The 15,970-nt window shown below is 41.5% G+C and overlaps 1 protein-coding gene across 2 annotated transcripts in view; it reads left to right on the top strand.

Annotated features, from left to right (window-relative positions):
- Positions 1-15,970, top strand: part of kmt2bb (lysine (K)-specific methyltransferase 2Bb) — a 29,153-nt gene that overhangs the window by 2,129 nt on the left and 11,054 nt on the right. For both annotated transcript variants that reach the window (XM_031298886.2, XM_031298887.2), the window contains exons 3-28: positions 117-3,662; positions 3,773-3,954; positions 4,152-4,271; positions 4,606-4,792; positions 5,354-5,585; positions 6,651-6,718; positions 6,810-7,067; positions 7,843-7,949; positions 9,374-9,499; positions 10,386-10,499; positions 10,721-10,867; positions 10,968-11,060; positions 11,168-11,285; positions 11,390-11,503; positions 11,857-12,041; positions 12,230-12,331; positions 12,728-12,838; positions 13,607-13,683; positions 13,910-14,133; positions 14,248-14,351; positions 14,483-14,620; positions 14,841-14,999; positions 15,111-15,228; positions 15,329-15,407; positions 15,505-15,665; positions 15,773-15,925. In XM_031298886.2, the coding sequence (XP_031154746.1) occupies positions 117-3,662; positions 3,773-3,954; positions 4,152-4,271; positions 4,606-4,792; positions 5,354-5,585; positions 6,651-6,718; positions 6,810-7,067; positions 7,843-7,949; positions 9,374-9,499; positions 10,386-10,499; positions 10,721-10,867; positions 10,968-11,060; positions 11,168-11,285; positions 11,390-11,503; positions 11,857-12,041; positions 12,230-12,331; positions 12,728-12,838; positions 13,607-13,683; positions 13,910-14,133; positions 14,248-14,351; positions 14,483-14,620; positions 14,841-14,999; positions 15,111-15,228; positions 15,329-15,407; positions 15,505-15,665; positions 15,773-15,925 (7,023 nt within the window). The remainder of the gene's footprint in view (positions 1-116; positions 3,663-3,772; positions 3,955-4,151; positions 4,272-4,605; positions 4,793-5,353; positions 5,586-6,650; positions 6,719-6,809; positions 7,068-7,842; positions 7,950-9,373; positions 9,500-10,385; positions 10,500-10,720; positions 10,868-10,967; positions 11,061-11,167; positions 11,286-11,389; positions 11,504-11,856; positions 12,042-12,229; positions 12,332-12,727; positions 12,839-13,606; positions 13,684-13,909; positions 14,134-14,247; positions 14,352-14,482; positions 14,621-14,840; positions 15,000-15,110; positions 15,229-15,328; positions 15,408-15,504; positions 15,666-15,772; positions 15,926-15,970) is intronic.

Genomic DNA, 15,970 nt, shown 5'->3' with positions numbered 1-15,970 from the left:
ATACATTTGGATTAAGCAGGCAACACAATATGAAAAAGGGTTGTTTTCTATTCCCGATTTTGCATTCACTGATAGCCATGAATTTTAAAAATATTTAAAATGTTTTTGATTTGTAGGTGATGCTGTCAACACAAAATCTAAACGACAAAGTGAGAAGCTACCGCTTAAAACGCTAGCAGTGGAGGCAGATATTACCTCACCTGACCCTGTAAAGGATGTAAAATCTTTGGAGGAAACACACGGCTTATCTCCTGAAGCAGAGCCTGCAAAGGATTGCAGGAAAGGTTCGAAAGGAAAAACCACCATGGATCGGCAGTCCACTAAAAGCGGAGCCTCATCAGCAGCACCAAGGATTACTATAAAGTTGGTGGCCAAAAAGAAAATGAAAACCGTAAGGGAGCCTCATAAAAAATCTGCGAAGAAGTTAAAGATAAAAGGAATCCAGGATCAGCCCAAAGCCAAGGACATTCAGGGCGACCAGATTTCAAGTGCTCACGTCAAATTAAAAACTGAACCGCATGAGGATAAATATGGCACAGAAGATAAGGAAGGGGGGACTGTACCTGCAAGAAGGCGTGGGAGATCTGCTTCAAAGACAACCGAGCCTGTCTGCCAGACTAGTGCCAAAGTTGTGGTTGATGACCAAAAATCAAAAGAGAGAAAATCATCCGATCTAGTTGAGACTGTAAAGGAGAGTGGGACTGTAGAGCCAAAAACGAATGCAAAGAAATTAAAGCATAAGGAAATTGTGACAGAGCAAGGTTCTGAAGTTAATCAACAAGTCACTCGTAGGAGCAATAGAGTCACTAACCCACTCACTAAAAGAGTCTCAGACAGTGCAGCTGAACCAGAAAGTCTGAGTAAAAGTGATGCCATTCTGGTGGAGTCAAAGCCAGAAATTTCTCAAACAGTGAAGACCAAACCATCAGCGAGAAGTGGCAAACAAAGGCAAAGCAAGAGGCTGAATAAGGATGCTACGGTGCCAGAAAACTATGGTCCATCATCGCAAGAGATCGATCATTTAGCTGTACAATCCGATGACAGTTTGGCTTTGAAAATTGAGGACATGCGAGTCCCAAGTTTAAAGTTGTTGAAGGTCAGAAACCCAAAATATGATGCACAGGCCAGTGGGAAAAACTCAACTCGAAAGAAAAAACTGAGAAAAAAGTTTGTCTGGACTTTAACTTTAGTGAAGGAAGAAAGTCAGACAAAGGGGGCTGAAAATGCTGTCAAAGTAACAGAGAAGACTGTGAGTAAGGTGGATCAGTCCACTTTTTGTGACACCAGTGTCAACAAGAGTTTGAAGGCGATGGATAAAAAATCCAAACTGGAAAACTCAGCCCCCCAAGAGAGTAAAAGCTTGGACGATAATGAGAAGGGTTCCCAAAACAAGGCTGACGTGTCAATTGAGGAAAAGTCCACTTTACACGTGGAAGTTGAAGTGGAACGCGTGAATGAAACACCTCCACAAGAAATGACTAAAATGGATTGCGGGAAAGTTCCACCTCTTCAGATCAAAAAGGTCTCCTCTCCTGGGAAACATAAAAGCTCAAAACCATCCTTTTTAATTCAGCAAGTTAGCCCTGTGTCTGAAAAGAAAGAGGATGTTCTGAAAGATCTAAGTGAAGTTAATGAGGATAAATCCTCATGTCTGGATACTCAAGTCACACCAACGAGGAGATTAAGGAGGAGGACACCAAGCTGTGATTTACCACAAACAAAGTCTGTCAGTCATAAGCCAGTGACCACTCAGAAACGGAGGCTTAGAACAAGTCCACAGGATGAAGAAATGCCGCAGGTGCACGTTGAAGACACTTTTCAGGCATCAACGGAAGATTCAAGCTCACATGGTCTTCCTAAAAACTCCTTTCAGGATTTGGCTGAGGATCCCTCACAGGTGACCAGTTTAAACTCCACTGACGTTCCTGATGAGGTTTCCTCAAAGATTGCGGATGATCCCTCACCAGTGCCAGTTGAAGATTCTCCACAGAAGGTGGAGATTGAGGTAGAACCGCAGATCAAAGAGGCCAAACCAATGCCTGTGCCTTCCAAACCTAGAAGATGTAGAAATAATAAACTAGGGAAAAAGAGGTCTGTTCAAAGGAAGAAGGTGGTTGTCTCTCCTGAAACTGCTGTCAGCACAGAGTTGGCTACAGTTGAAGCTACTATCACAGAGTCTGTGCTCAAGGAGGATACTCAGTCTTTAGTAACAGAAGTCAGTCAGTCAGAAACAATAGATTGCACCCAGCCTGAGGCAAAACAGGACACTGTGTCAGTGGAAGAAGTGCAGATACAGCCACCGGTAAAAGAGGAAACCGACATTCAGTTGATAGATAGTCAACCATTTTTGGTAGAAGAAATTCAAGCAAGTGACCCAAAAACACCGCGCCGACAAAAGAAATCTCTCAAAAAAGTAAAAAAGAGGCGCAAAAGTTTGATTGGGCAGCGTCAGAAACACAGGCACAGGAACACAGATGGAAAATTTGCTCCACTTAAATTATCTGAAAGTCAAGAAATTGTTGAGAGGGAGAGTGACCTTTCCACCCCATTGGCAACTATAACACCAACCCCAAGCTCCAAACTTATTGGAGTACATAAAAAGTACAAAAAGAGACCTTCAGGCCTTCATTTTATTGGTTCTAAAAGGCCAAAACCACATTCTAAAATAATGTCTAAGCTGATGGAAATGGGGGTTGGCAATGATAGTTTAAAGCAGGAAGAAACAGACACATTAGTCGATGGTGGACAAGCAAATGTTGTGGATGCCCAGCCTGGTAAATCAAAGTTTGTTAAAAACATCAAGCACTTCATTATGCCTGTTGTAAGTGCCAGATCCTCACGTGTGATCAAGACCCCACAAAGGTTTATGGATGATGCTGGAATGTCGGTCTTGCCTCGAAGAAACTCACCAAAGAAGGGTTTACAATTAGGCTTGCCAATGCGCCCAGGGAAGAGGCGAGATGATGGGACAGGCAGAGCAATATCCCCAATCCTGCCGGTTGACGAGGAAGACCTATTGAGTGAAGCTCAATTGGATGTCGATCTGTTTTCAGCTCAGGACCTAGATGACGACATTGATATAGCTGACAGCCTATTTTCTGAGATAAATAGTGGCAAAATTGAAAAGAAGAAGTCTCTAAAGAACTCTACTTTCAAGTGGCATGTGCCAGAAGAGTCGAGCGAGGAAGTGTACACACTGGACAAAACTTCAGAGGACAAATGTGAGGATTTGTTTTTATCTACACCAGTTGATAAGCCCACAGAAGTATCTACTGACGTCCTGGATGCCCAGAAAAAGAAAAGTTCCCCTAAGTTTAATAAACAAGCGGCGCATCTTAAGATTTATCAAAGGCTAAAGAAGTCGCACACGGGACTTCCTAAGAGCAAAAACACAGCAGAGACAGAGAGTGTGAGTAAACCTCTTCAGCCTCCTGTTGATTTAGCAGAAGGACTCGATGATGAGGCCATGAGCATCAGCCTTAGGCAACGGAGTACAAATGCAGGGAAAAACAAATCCAAGCTCAAGATAGAAGACCTTGATTCTCCTGGAGTGGTGAGAAAAGTTTCTGTGTGTGTTAGGACTATGAACTTCAAGTCCCTTGCATTTCAGCACGGGAAAGAGGAGGATTTAGCAGGGAAAGACACTGCCCAACGTCACTCAGGTAAGCAAAATTATTTAAAAAGCATCAGATTATTAAACGCTAAACACACCTTTGCTTTATTACTTATAATGGACCAATGTTATGGTCATATATTACTTTTATCTCTACAGGAGAGCTGCAGTCAGAACAGAACTCAGGCGCAGGTGAAGGCAATTATCCTGGATCTGTGGAGAAGGGAGCTACACAACGAGCGCGCCTCACTGGTGCAAATAAAAGAATGTTCAATCTCCTCAGGAAAGCCAAGGTCCAGCTCATTAAGATTGACCAGCAGAAACAGCTTAAGTCATCTGGGGTAAGGTCACGATCACCACAAGCACATGATCTCTGTCATTGTACACTCTAATTGTTCACTATTAGATACAGTCTGAATCTGTGTAATAGGACCTGTCATAGATGAGGAAAACCTCCAAGTGTTGAAGTGTGGAATGATTCAGGGGTAGTATTCTGAGGCTTGTATTGATGCCTTGTTTTTGCCTGTTAACCCCATAGCTGTTGTCTGGCCCGAGTGGCGCCAGGTCTCGAGATGTGACCTCTAAGAGACAAAGGAGGCAGCAGAGGGTTAAGCTTGATGCTGATGTTCCAGTCAAGACAGAGCCACCTCAAGGACAAGTAAGTGTACAAATCAATAGGCCCGAGGCGGAAATCGACCCAACTGCAAATCTTGATTCTGTCTCTGGTTTTATCAGTTTGTTGTTGTTAATTAACCTTCTGCCATAGTTGCAAACTTAGCATGAGCAAACATGCTCTGTTCAGTTTACTGAAATGTATAACCAGTGATTCAGAATTTAAAATAATGTAGCCCATCACTTCCATTTGTATTGCCTGGGGATGTAATAACAATGCATTTTGAAGAAAAAGAAAATAATTGAGTCCTCTGTCAATTCCAGCCTCTTTACATCAGTGCCTCTATCTTGAGTGGATTTTTATGTTTTCCTTCTTCTAGCCGCAGCTCATATCCCCCCTGTGCCAGGAGTTCCGTAGAGCAGGGGGTCCACGTATCAAGCACGTGTGTCGTGCTGCATCCGTGGTGCTGGGGCAGCCTCGAGCCTTGGTACCAGATGACATTCCCAGACTTAGCGCCTTGCCTTTGCATGAAAGAACTGGCATTTCCCCTACAGCCATCCCTAAAGGTAGGTGTCAACTGATGGGAAGTCTTATCTGGATTAGTTTCATTACATGCTCGTAAAACCTCTCAAGACTTTAATGTGATGACTTGATGGCAGCAGCAGTAGGACTAATAGTAGACATGGTGACATTGCTAGTTACAACTTCTCAGTCCTGGCAGAGGACGGAGTAGTAGAGACACTTGATTTCTTTTAGCAGACGGATGCTTTGAAACTGAATAATTCATGAGCAATGCATCAATACAATATATGAATCGTTACACCTCTACCCCACAATAAATATAGCCCTATTTCATTTATGATTCGTTTAAAACTGTTAAAGTTGGCTTATTACTATAAACCTTCTTCCCATAAATCTGTTATTCAAGAGATTTGGTGTATCATTAGTCATTGTGATTCTATTTGCTTGTGTATACACAGAAATACATTTTTAATAGGCAAGATATTAGCTACTGAGTGTGAGTCAATGTCCAAACCAAAATTAGTGCCACCAAATGATCTGCAACCACATCCTGAAAGGTGAATGATTAACTTAAGTTACTAATGGGTGAATGTCTATTGTTGCAGATATTGGGTCTCCCTCTGAATCAGACAGCCCTGGGCTGTCAGATCCAAAGGTCACCAAGGTCAAGAAGCCGTCGAATTTTGTGAAAAAGAAAGGACTCGGGCCTTTTGGGTATCGCTCTCGGAGGTGTGGAATATGCAAAGGCTGCAACCACGAGGATGACTGTGGCAAGTGCATGAACTGCCTCGACAAACCCAAGTTTGGTGGTCCCAATACCAAGCGGCAGTGTTGTGTGTAAGTTGACCTCTACTTCATTTTTTGTTATAGTCAGTCCCACCAGAATTTCGCGGCCTTTTTTTGACATTGTTGCGGCCCAAAATGCCTGATTTCGCGGGAGCTTTTGTAAAAAATTGCGATAAAAGTTGCGATGTCTTTTGTATGTTTGTTGCAATGAAGTTGAGGGAGAGTTGCAAAAAAGTTGCGATTTTTTTTTTTTTTTTTTTTTTTGTATAGTTCTTTCAAAATAAAAAGGAAACTTGTTTTGGGGAAAATAAAACTACTCTGGGCTGAGTTTTCCTATTAACCTTACCAAAAAGGCTCAGGATGCTGCAAATGTTGGTATAATATGAAAATGGCTGGTGGATTTAAGACAAAAAATAATAATTTATTGAATGAATCAAATTTGAACATATGTGTCAGTGGCTTGTTGATCTTTACATTAGTTAATTTCCTAACTTGGCCTGGGACACACATTCATACGGTTTGATAAAGTACTGACTTTAACTTGTCATTGCACTTACAATAACGAGTGCAGCTGTCCTCAATTTAGGTCATCGTGTCGTCTCATCACCTTTTTGTCCTGCATCCACCGTGTGTGTTTGTGTGTGTGCTTGTGTGTGTGTGCAAGCATCAGTCGCAGGGGGAACGGAGCAGCAGCCCCACCCGCTGCAGAGAGCCAACAGCCAGGATGGAAACGGCAGCAACTTCAGTGACTTTTAAATCGTTAAAGTCTACATTGATGTTAAAATGTATCGGACGGTCTGAAATGTTTTGCACGGTCTTTCGCTGTACGTTTTGTTGGTAAATGAGTCACACACGTCTCGTCTTCATATCAAAAACAAGGAAATGATCAACCCGTTCTCACTCCTGATTGGTCATTGGCTCTCAGAGTGCACGTGGGACTGCTGTGATTGGTTGAAGTCGCGGGAAACTTCAGGTGATTGGTCAAAATTGCGAGTCACACCAAATTCGCGGTGATTGGTTGAATTTGCGCAATCGCGAAATCCTGGAGGGACTGTATAGTGGAGCTTATCAGTGTTTCAAAATCATGAGGAATGTGTTTGTGTGTTTTACCACAAGGTATAAGAGATGTGATCAAATTGAAGAGAGAAAAGCACGCAGACTAAGTGGAAGAACAGCACCCAAAGGTAATTTTTCATTTGAGCGTGCAAGCTTCAAGTTGCTGTAATACTTCCATAGCATCAGCATGTCAGCTTCATGCTGCCTCTTTTTTTAAAGGTGCTTCTAAGCGACGGCGATCCTCTCTCAGCGGGGGTCATTCAAGTAACGACGAAGGGAACGAGGGTGCTGCGGAATCACCATCTGGTCTCCAGGGTGATGGTCAGAGTCCGTCAGTAAGGAAGCAGCCAAAGCGTGTCGTGAAACCCCGAGTCTACTTTGACCTGGTGGACTATGACTCTGATCTTGATGACAAAGCTGTCTCAAGCTCTGCCTCCCCAGCCAGGAGAAGGGGTGCTGGATCCCGTTTCAGTCAAGGTAAATTAACGTTCATAAACCAGATGACATAGATGCTTCATTCTAGAGCTGATTATTCCATTAGTTGTCAACAATGGAATTAATATCCAACTATTTTGATAATCGATATTTTTTAGCTCTTATTTATTTAGCGTAAGCAGTCATTTTTATTATTTAACGTAAGGCATCACATTTTCACGGCATGATCCCTGATGTCAGCTCCAGATCAGAGGCCAAAGCAGCCCACAAGAACCTGTTTAACCATGTTTATTTCACATGTCATCAATGTATCATTAAACACAATCTCATAAGGTATAATAATCATATATAAGCCGCGTGAAATGGGGAACCCCAAATAAGCTACTAAAAGCTTTTCGGAGGGGGCCCGATTAATCAGTTTGAGTCATTATTTGTGGAAAAAAGTAAAAATTCTGATTCCAGCTTCCTAAATGTGAGGATTTTCTAGTTTATTCACTCCTCTATGACAGTAAACTGAATATCTTTGAGTTGTGGACCAAATAAGACACTGATCGGCATTTTCTGGCATTTTATAGACCAAACCACAAACTGATTAATTGAGAAAATAATCAACTTAATTGACAACGAAAATATCGTTACTTGCAGCTCTTCCTAATTCATAATCTAGATTATTTTTATTCTTAACACCACATTATGTATTTGCTTACATATCATGTAGAGCTGTAAACAAACTGCAAATGCATGTCTTTAAACTTAATGTTTTTTTTAACGCCTTATGATGTGCCTCTTATGTTTTGTTTTTTCCTGCCCTCTAAAGACTTTGTGTCACTGGATGGATTCCTTGGAGACATTTCAGATGAAGAAGTCAGGCATCGAAAGTCCAGTTCACACCGTGTTCCACAAGTTCGGCGTAAACCTGAGAAGGTTAGTAATTCTGAATTTGATCAGTGCCATGGTTGGAATACACAACTTGTGTTTGTGGCTGTTTTGTGTTTGATTTGCTCTGTCACACAATAAGTGTCAACACTAGAGCTACAAAGATTAGTTAACAACTATTAAATTAATCCTCAACTATTTTGATAATTAAGCGGTTTGAATAACATTGATGACATTTTCACAATCCTTTGACGCCAACCTGCCAAATTTTGTCTCTGAGAACACCCCAAATGCGATTTTTTTGTTTGTATACTGCCAGCTTTTGGCATAGTGTAGTCTCGCATTGCCAGACCTTTCTCCACAGCGCTGCTGAGGAGGGTTGCAATAGCTGTGCCTCTGCAAAATTGCCTCTGGAAGGAACTTAAGACCGTTTTACGGTTGTGCGCAAACTCCACGCCATAGCTACGCCTTCGCTCCTACAGCGTCGTGACCCTTTCGGAGTTCTGCGTCGGGGTTGAACGTGTTTCTTTGCATCGCGGTGCATTTCACCGCCAGGACGCTAGGGGGTGTGTGGTTTCCGGAGGGTCAATCGCGAAACTCTTTGTTTACTTATGCGTCGGTGTGTGCCTCGAGCCGGCATGTGTGTGTGTAGGGGGAGTGGGTGATAGAGCGAGGGAGAAAGTGAGAGAGTGACGGCAATTGTCTTCGGAGCTAGTTGTAACTCTAGAGTCATAGTGAGAGTAACAAAGTGTCTCCCCTGTGCCTTCTGACCACGGTGGGAAATCTGTAGCAGGAAAAGTTAACCCTCTCCTTGATTTCATGTTGTTTATGGAAAAAGAGAACCAGGAAATGAGTCGGGGGAAATGCAATGCTACCAAGCCACAGCCGAGTGACATGCGTGGCCGCGACGTGTAGTTACATTTTTGGAGAGGTGCACGCCAGGCTACGGTGTAGGGTCCGGGGTAGACGCAGAGGGGTCTGCGTGGGTACGCCGTCGATTCTACGCTCTACTATAAAACGGCCTTTACCTTGGTGGAACATGTTCTCGTTCAAAAGTTGTTTTAGTTGTGCAAAAGAAAACTCAGCCAGTCCTCAACTAAGGTGTGTAATACTCTGGTGCATTCCACATAATTGTAATCTAACTTACAACATTAAGGAAATGGAAGAAAGACTCAGTAGTCTTCTTTTAAGTAATACACATTTAGCAAAGCAGTCTTCACGGCAAACTCCCAGATGACTACAATCAAAATAATGTGAATGAACATAAACACGGCAATTGCACTGCAGATTTATAAGTACACCATAGCCCACTGTTGCTCTATACTGCAACGTGGATGAAAGAAAAATGATAAAAACAGGAAATGTAATTAAAGCGTAATACATGGCCATTAGAATGCGTAGTGAAAAGCAAGTATATTAGGGTTTTAAGTGTGTCCATTCGTGCCCACATTCATGTTATGGTTGTCTCTCAGGGTCTTTCATCTCAGGGTCCCTGCGAGCAGACTCCCCCCAGTGTCCTGGCTGCCCTGGCCCATGGATTTGAGCAGAGAGAAGCTGAGTCTTCTAAACCTACTCACAAAATCAGGGTTGACTTCAAGGTATGTCACTTTTTACAGTACATCACACATATTGTAAAATAACCACATTTTTTCAAGGACCAGTGTGTAGGATTTAGGGAGATCTATTGGCAGAAATAGAATACAATAATTCTAATGATGTTTTCATTAGTGTATCACCTGAAACTAAGTTGTTGTGTTTTCGTTAGCTTAGAATGAGCCCTTGATATCGACATAGGGAGCGGGTCCTCTTCCACGGAGCCTGCCATGTTGCATCACCATGTTTCTACAGTAGCCCAGAACGGACAAACCAAACACTTGCTGTCAATAGGGCCTTTTGCATTTTACATTACTTGAAGGCCACATTAGGTCCTACTACATGCTTGGGAAGGGAGGGGTAAAGTAAGGGGTATTCAGTTGGTTGCAATCTGCAACCTCACCGCTAGATGCCACTTGATCCTCCACACGGCTCCTTTAAATGATGATGTTCAGTGGTTACAGCCACAGCATTTCTGGTTGCTACAGCTATGCGATGTACAATGACATATACATACTTCTTTTGTCTTCAAACGTTCATTCCAAAGAAGGTGTATTCATCGTTGTTTAACACAAAGTCACACATGTAGTAAATTAAAGCCATTGTAAGTCATTAGTTTACATAATATTATTATTGGAGGCCACTAGAGGTCAGTGTTTATTTGTTAATTATGTGTTTCAACTGAAGTCTTTAGTGGCACATTTTAACATAAATAATATATAAAAACGTACAGTTGACCATACAACTTCTTCAGAACTTAAAATGTAAACTGACTCTTCATATAGTCACCCCCTATATTGGTCACCAGACATAGTATAATGCTGGTAACTACAGTGGGCAGACTTTTCTCAGCTGTTAATCGTGTTGTGTACACAATGTCTTTATTTTCAGGAGGACTGTGCTTTGGACAACGTCTGGAATATGGGTGGGTTAAGTATATTGACCTCTGCATCCCTCATGCCACCCTATGTCTGCTTCCTTTGTGCCAGTAAAGGGCAACACGAGGTAACTACTTTTTTTGCTCTATTTCAATAGAAATGGTTGATCTGTTTCTTTGCCCTTCTTTAAATTGTGTTAGCTTGTGACTGACAAGGTTCTTACAGCTGTGTTATAGTAAAACATGACACCAAATAATGCAGATGAAAAAAAAAAAAATCAGGTCTGTCTGTATAATTTGAGGGCAATTTTGAAATTCAGATTTCTTTTTTGTGAATTTCTTTTTGCAGATGCTGTATTGCCAAGTATGCTGTGAGCCCTTCCACCAGTTTTGCCTTGAACCAGAGGACCGCCCCTCTGAAGAGAACAAGGAAAACTGGTGCTGTCGTCGCTGCAAGTTTTGCCATGTGTGCGGCAGGAAAAATAAGCACTCAAAGGTTCGGCCGGCTATTTTGACTTGTTTTGTTACATTTTACTTACTACGCAGTATTATTGTAGTTCAGTCAGTAAGCATTACATTTTTCCTGTCTCCCTCAGCCGTTGTTGGAGTGTGAACGATGTCAGAACTGTTATCATACTTCGTGTCTGGGTCCCAACTATCCAAAGCAAAACAAGAAGAGGAAAGCTTGGGTAGGTTTCATGTTTCTTAGTAAACATAAAGTCATGTATGTTTACTGTAAGCATGCTGAGGTTGGAATACTTTGATTGTTGGTCCTTACATGCTGGTTTCTGTGCAGGTTTGTATGACATGCATCAGGTGTAAAAGTTGTGGCGTCACACCAGGGAAGGGTTGGGACACTGACTGGAACCACGACAAAGGACTCTGTCCAGACTGTTCAAAACTCTATGAACTGGGTGAGGGGAGAATTGATGAATGATCTGTCACTCCTTCGTCATCTACCAACATTACCGTTCTATGTTGAGGCTAATCTTTTCTGAATGCCTCTTTCTCTCATAAGGTAACTACTGTCCAATCTGCTTCAAGTGCTATGAGGACAATGACTATGACAGTCAGATGATGCAGTGTGGCACCTGTAACCACTGGGTACATGCCAAGTGTGAGGATCTAACAGGTGACTTTTATTCTTTATCTTTGAGGATGGAAATACCCTAACTGATGGCATCAAAGCCTTGTGCTCATTAACACTGGCGAAGACATGTCAAACTTAATGATTTAACATTTTTTGTTTTGAGGTTTATTTCCAAAACCTAAAAGAAAACAAAGGGCATCAGAATAACAAAGAATGTAGTGAGCAGGAAGAAAAAAGCTCAAAAAGAAGATATGTAATACCTTCTATTACCTGTTATTTGCTGAGCGTGCATACAAAGCCCTGCTTTACATGCCCTTGGTATGTGAACATGTTTTGGTTAGAAATGCATTTCACTAAACCTCCACTGTGAAATTCCTCTAAAAAAATAATTTCAGATGAGCTGTATGAGATCCTGTCCAGCTTGCCAGAGAGTGTCGTATATTCATGTCGGCCATGCAGTGTGACCCAGCCCAGTGCTTGGAGGGAGCTGCTGTACATTGAGCTCAGGGCTGGGGTGGAAAAGGTGCTGGCTTGCTTGCTCTCCTCCACCCTTACCCAGCACCTTGTTACCTGCTCACAGGTAGAAGACTCAGCTTTCTTTCTTATGAATCAAAAGCCACACGAAAAATAGGACAGTCACACAATGTGTTTATGTTGAAGTGCTTGTTACAGTTCCCTGGAATTTATGTATCTTTTACATGATGCGCTGATGCAGTACTGAAACTTGTGAAATGCCGTGTGTCAAATATGCTTTGGTTTCTGCTGCAGTGTGAAAAGTTGGTTGACCCTGACATTGGAATAGAAGGACAGCCAGCCTGTGACCTCCGAGCTGTAGGGAAAAAGTTTGACAAAGGCCTTTATACTACGTTGGTGAGTAAACCTCTTATTCAGTGTCTGAACACTTGAGTACTTCAGCTAATACATTTTTCACAGTCAGTAGTTTTTCATCCTATGCACCTAATAAGACATTCTGATATGCGTGAACACTAACCACACAGGAAAACTGGGGAAATCATATGATGTCACTGATAACCAAAGTTGTAGCTTTAAAGCCACTTATTGATTTTCAAAAGGAGAGCCTAAGAATAGGTGCCAGCCCCTCCTTCCACGGTATTATAGGTGGTGACATGACTCTAATAGTTTTTTTCCATCTTGGTGTTTTTCTGCAAGGCATCATGCTTCTACAGTGGTATGGGAAACTAAGTTATGCAACTTAATGGACACTAAAAATGTTGTGTTGTTGTTTTTTTTTTGTTTTTTTTATAGAAAATGTTTCATGAAGATGTGGTTCAGGTTGTGCGAAAGAGGCTTGAGCAAGAAGAGGATCTTCCAGAGGAGCAGAGACCTACTGCCCTGGCACGCTCTTACTATTTAAAGGTGCTGTATGACAAAAAAGTAGAATTGTCTGTAAACCTATTAGTTATTTTAGGATTATAGTAGGGTTGCACGATACCTAAAATCAAAATCACGATTAATTGCATATTTTACCTTGATAACGATAAATGAACGATAATTAAATTTTTCGCCGACTGACTGCGTTTTTTTAATTTTTTTTGTATAAAGTTTTAAAAAACGTCTTTTGCTTGATACAAATGTAAATAGGCTATACAATCTATTTCTTAACTGCTAATTAACTTGTTAGTTCTAACTTTGAACCAGCGTTTTTTCTGCTTGTGAAGAGCTATGTGACACATATTGATATTCATGTTGATGAGGACCGGCGAGTTAAATCGGCCGTCCGAGAGTATACCAGACAGACACACAGATGACAACCTGCAGGTGGAGGCGCTGGAGATGGCTCGGACATACACGCCGCGGGCCACTGTGGACTTGTATCAGTCCCGCAAGTGGTTTCAGGAAAGTGGCTGCATGTGTCCGACAATGCACAAAACATCAACACGGGAACAAGCCTACAGCTGTCCGCAGACACGGAGTGGGCAAAGCTTGTCAGAGCCTTATTATCATCAAAATTATTGACATGTGAAAAATACGTCAATAACGGCCTCAGAATTTCGATGTCGATACATTTCCGATTAATCGTCCAGCCCTAGATTATAGTGTGAGAAACTAGTGAAGCTATGTTATAGTTGTAAAAATGCAAGTAAGTTAGCATTTATAATTAACTGATATGAGTTTTGTCTTTAGCTCCTCGAGGAAGTATTTAATTGGTTCAACAGCCAAGACCCAAAGGTGTGGAACTCTTGTACCAAAGACTTGCCCATGTGAGTAATGGTTTCCATTTACTGGTTTGTATAATAATAATAATAATAATGTGCATACATATAAAAAAAAATGTTTTAAAAGTATTTGATAGATAGGCCTTTATCATGATTTTGAGTTTGATGTACTTGTATACATATATGAAAGGTACAAGCACTGCTTTGTTTTTTTATGGCATGAAAAGAAATATTTATTAGCTTTTAAACTGTCAAATTCTTTCTTTAATAGGGGGATGCTGTCCCATGCTGTTCATCCTCCTACAACGGAGCATGTTTACGCCCGCTGGCAGGAGAGGGAGGAGCTCGTGTCCAGGGCCCCACTGGGGCTCCTGCAGGAGGACAATGGACAAAGCTTAGATGTAAAGGAAGAAGAGGCAGTTTCTCCGTTGTCTGGGGAGCCAACAAGTCGCAACCACTTCAAAACCAGCAGGGCTGTCAGGCTCAAATTCAAAGGTAAGGCTGTCAATTCAGGAGAGATGAAGTTTGAATTGGCTACTCGTATTTATGTTTAAAAATCTTTTGCAGTATTTGGCCCTTTAAGTCTTAACGTTTTTAACATTTATGTAGGGAAAAGAGGCCGTCTTTCAAAAGCTGATTTAGACACCGGATGGTCTAAGGATGACGAGAGACAGTGCACACTGTGCCAAAAATATGGTGACCTCAAACCTAATGTAAGTAATATTCAGTTCAGAGTAAATTGTAAATACCCAACTTGGAGAGTAAACTACTTGTAAATACTGTACTTGCAGTTGATTGGTTACTCAAGGGGTTTAACAGTTGTTTTGTGGCTGTTGTTCCATAGGAAGCAGGTCGGTTGCTGTACTTGGGCCAGAATGAGTGGGCACATGTCAACTGCTGTCTGTGGTCAGCTGAGGTGTTTCAAGAGGATAATGGCTCTCTACTACACGTACACAGTGCTGTCACAAGGGGCCGCTTGATGGTTGGTTGTTAATCTACCTCATCATTTGATTTACCTGTTTAATAATGTATATTGCTATACAATATTACTTGGAATCTGAATTTGATTGCTTGTAAACTTGTATATAAATACTGATATTTGACAATTTAAAAAAATCTGATAGCAGGCTCTAATCGTAAACAAATATGCATTATAATTGATTGCTCTTCCTTTTATTACATCAATCCCAATCCTCTCTTAGCGATGTGAACGCTGCAACCAGACTGGTGCCACAGTGGGCTGCTGTCTGACATCATGTCAAAGCAACTATCACTTCATGTGTGCCCGCTCCCGTCACTGTGTGTTCCAGGAGGATAAGAAGGTCTATTGCTACAAACACCGACATCTCATCAGTGGCAGGGTACATTTTTGCTCTTCCAATTCTCCCAACATTCTCTGATCGTATCAGTTTAAAGGTTTTGAATTATCAGTTTAAAGGTTGCATTATCACTTTTTTTCCTTTGTTTTACAGATGATAACTGGTCAAGAATTTGAAGTAAAACGCAGGGTGTATGTGGATTTTGAGGGGATCAGCCTCCGCAGAAAGTTCTTGACTGGACTTGAACCAGAATCAATCAACTTGATGATTGGTAAGTACCTATCTTTTAGCTGGTTTCCTGTTCACTCCTTGGCATTTACTAATAATGATCTTATGTTTAACTAATTGGTATCTAAATTGTCACTACACAGGTTCCCTACAGATAGACCAACTGGGTGTGCTGACAGAACTTTCAGCTATTAAAGGAAAACTGTTTCCTGTGGGTTTTCAGTAAGTTGCATTTTATCTTTTTAACTTGATTATATAAATAAATTACATGGAACATGGCATGAAAAGCCTTTTTAAAACTTTCTTCTTCGTTTCTAAGGTGCACTCGTTGGTACTGGAGTACAGTTAATCCATTGCGCCGGTGCAAATATACATGTACAGTGCGGGAGGTTCGGCCCGTTGTACCTGAGAAGCCTGTTGAGGAAATGCCTGACCAAGGAGAAAATCACACCATTGCTCACAGCCCCTGTCCACTACCTGGTGCGTATTTTACTACTGAAAAACTGCAGTACATTCAGAAGTGATTTACTGTAAATTGATAGATGAAGATATTAATAGTTTCCTAAACCATTTTTATGAATCTTTAGAATCTGAAGCCCAAGAGACTGATTTAACAGAATCCCAACCCCCAATGGTGGAAACCTTTATCCTTGGACCTACGCCCAAGTCAGATCACGGTGCAAGGCCAAAGATTCCCAGGAGACCAGCTGGAGGAATGTTTCGACCTCTGCCTTCCCCAGGTAAAATATAAATTCATTAAAATATTTTTAGTAAGTTCACTAACA

This window comes from Sander lucioperca, chromosome 10, assembly GCF_008315115.2.
Source record: "Sander lucioperca isolate FBNREF2018 chromosome 10, SLUC_FBN_1.2, whole genome shotgun sequence".
NCBI classification, from domain to species: domain Eukaryota; kingdom Metazoa; phylum Chordata; class Actinopteri; order Perciformes; family Percidae; genus Sander; species Sander lucioperca.
The sequence above is the reverse complement of the archived record's forward strand: the minus strand, read 5'-3'. Positions and strand labels throughout refer to the sequence as shown.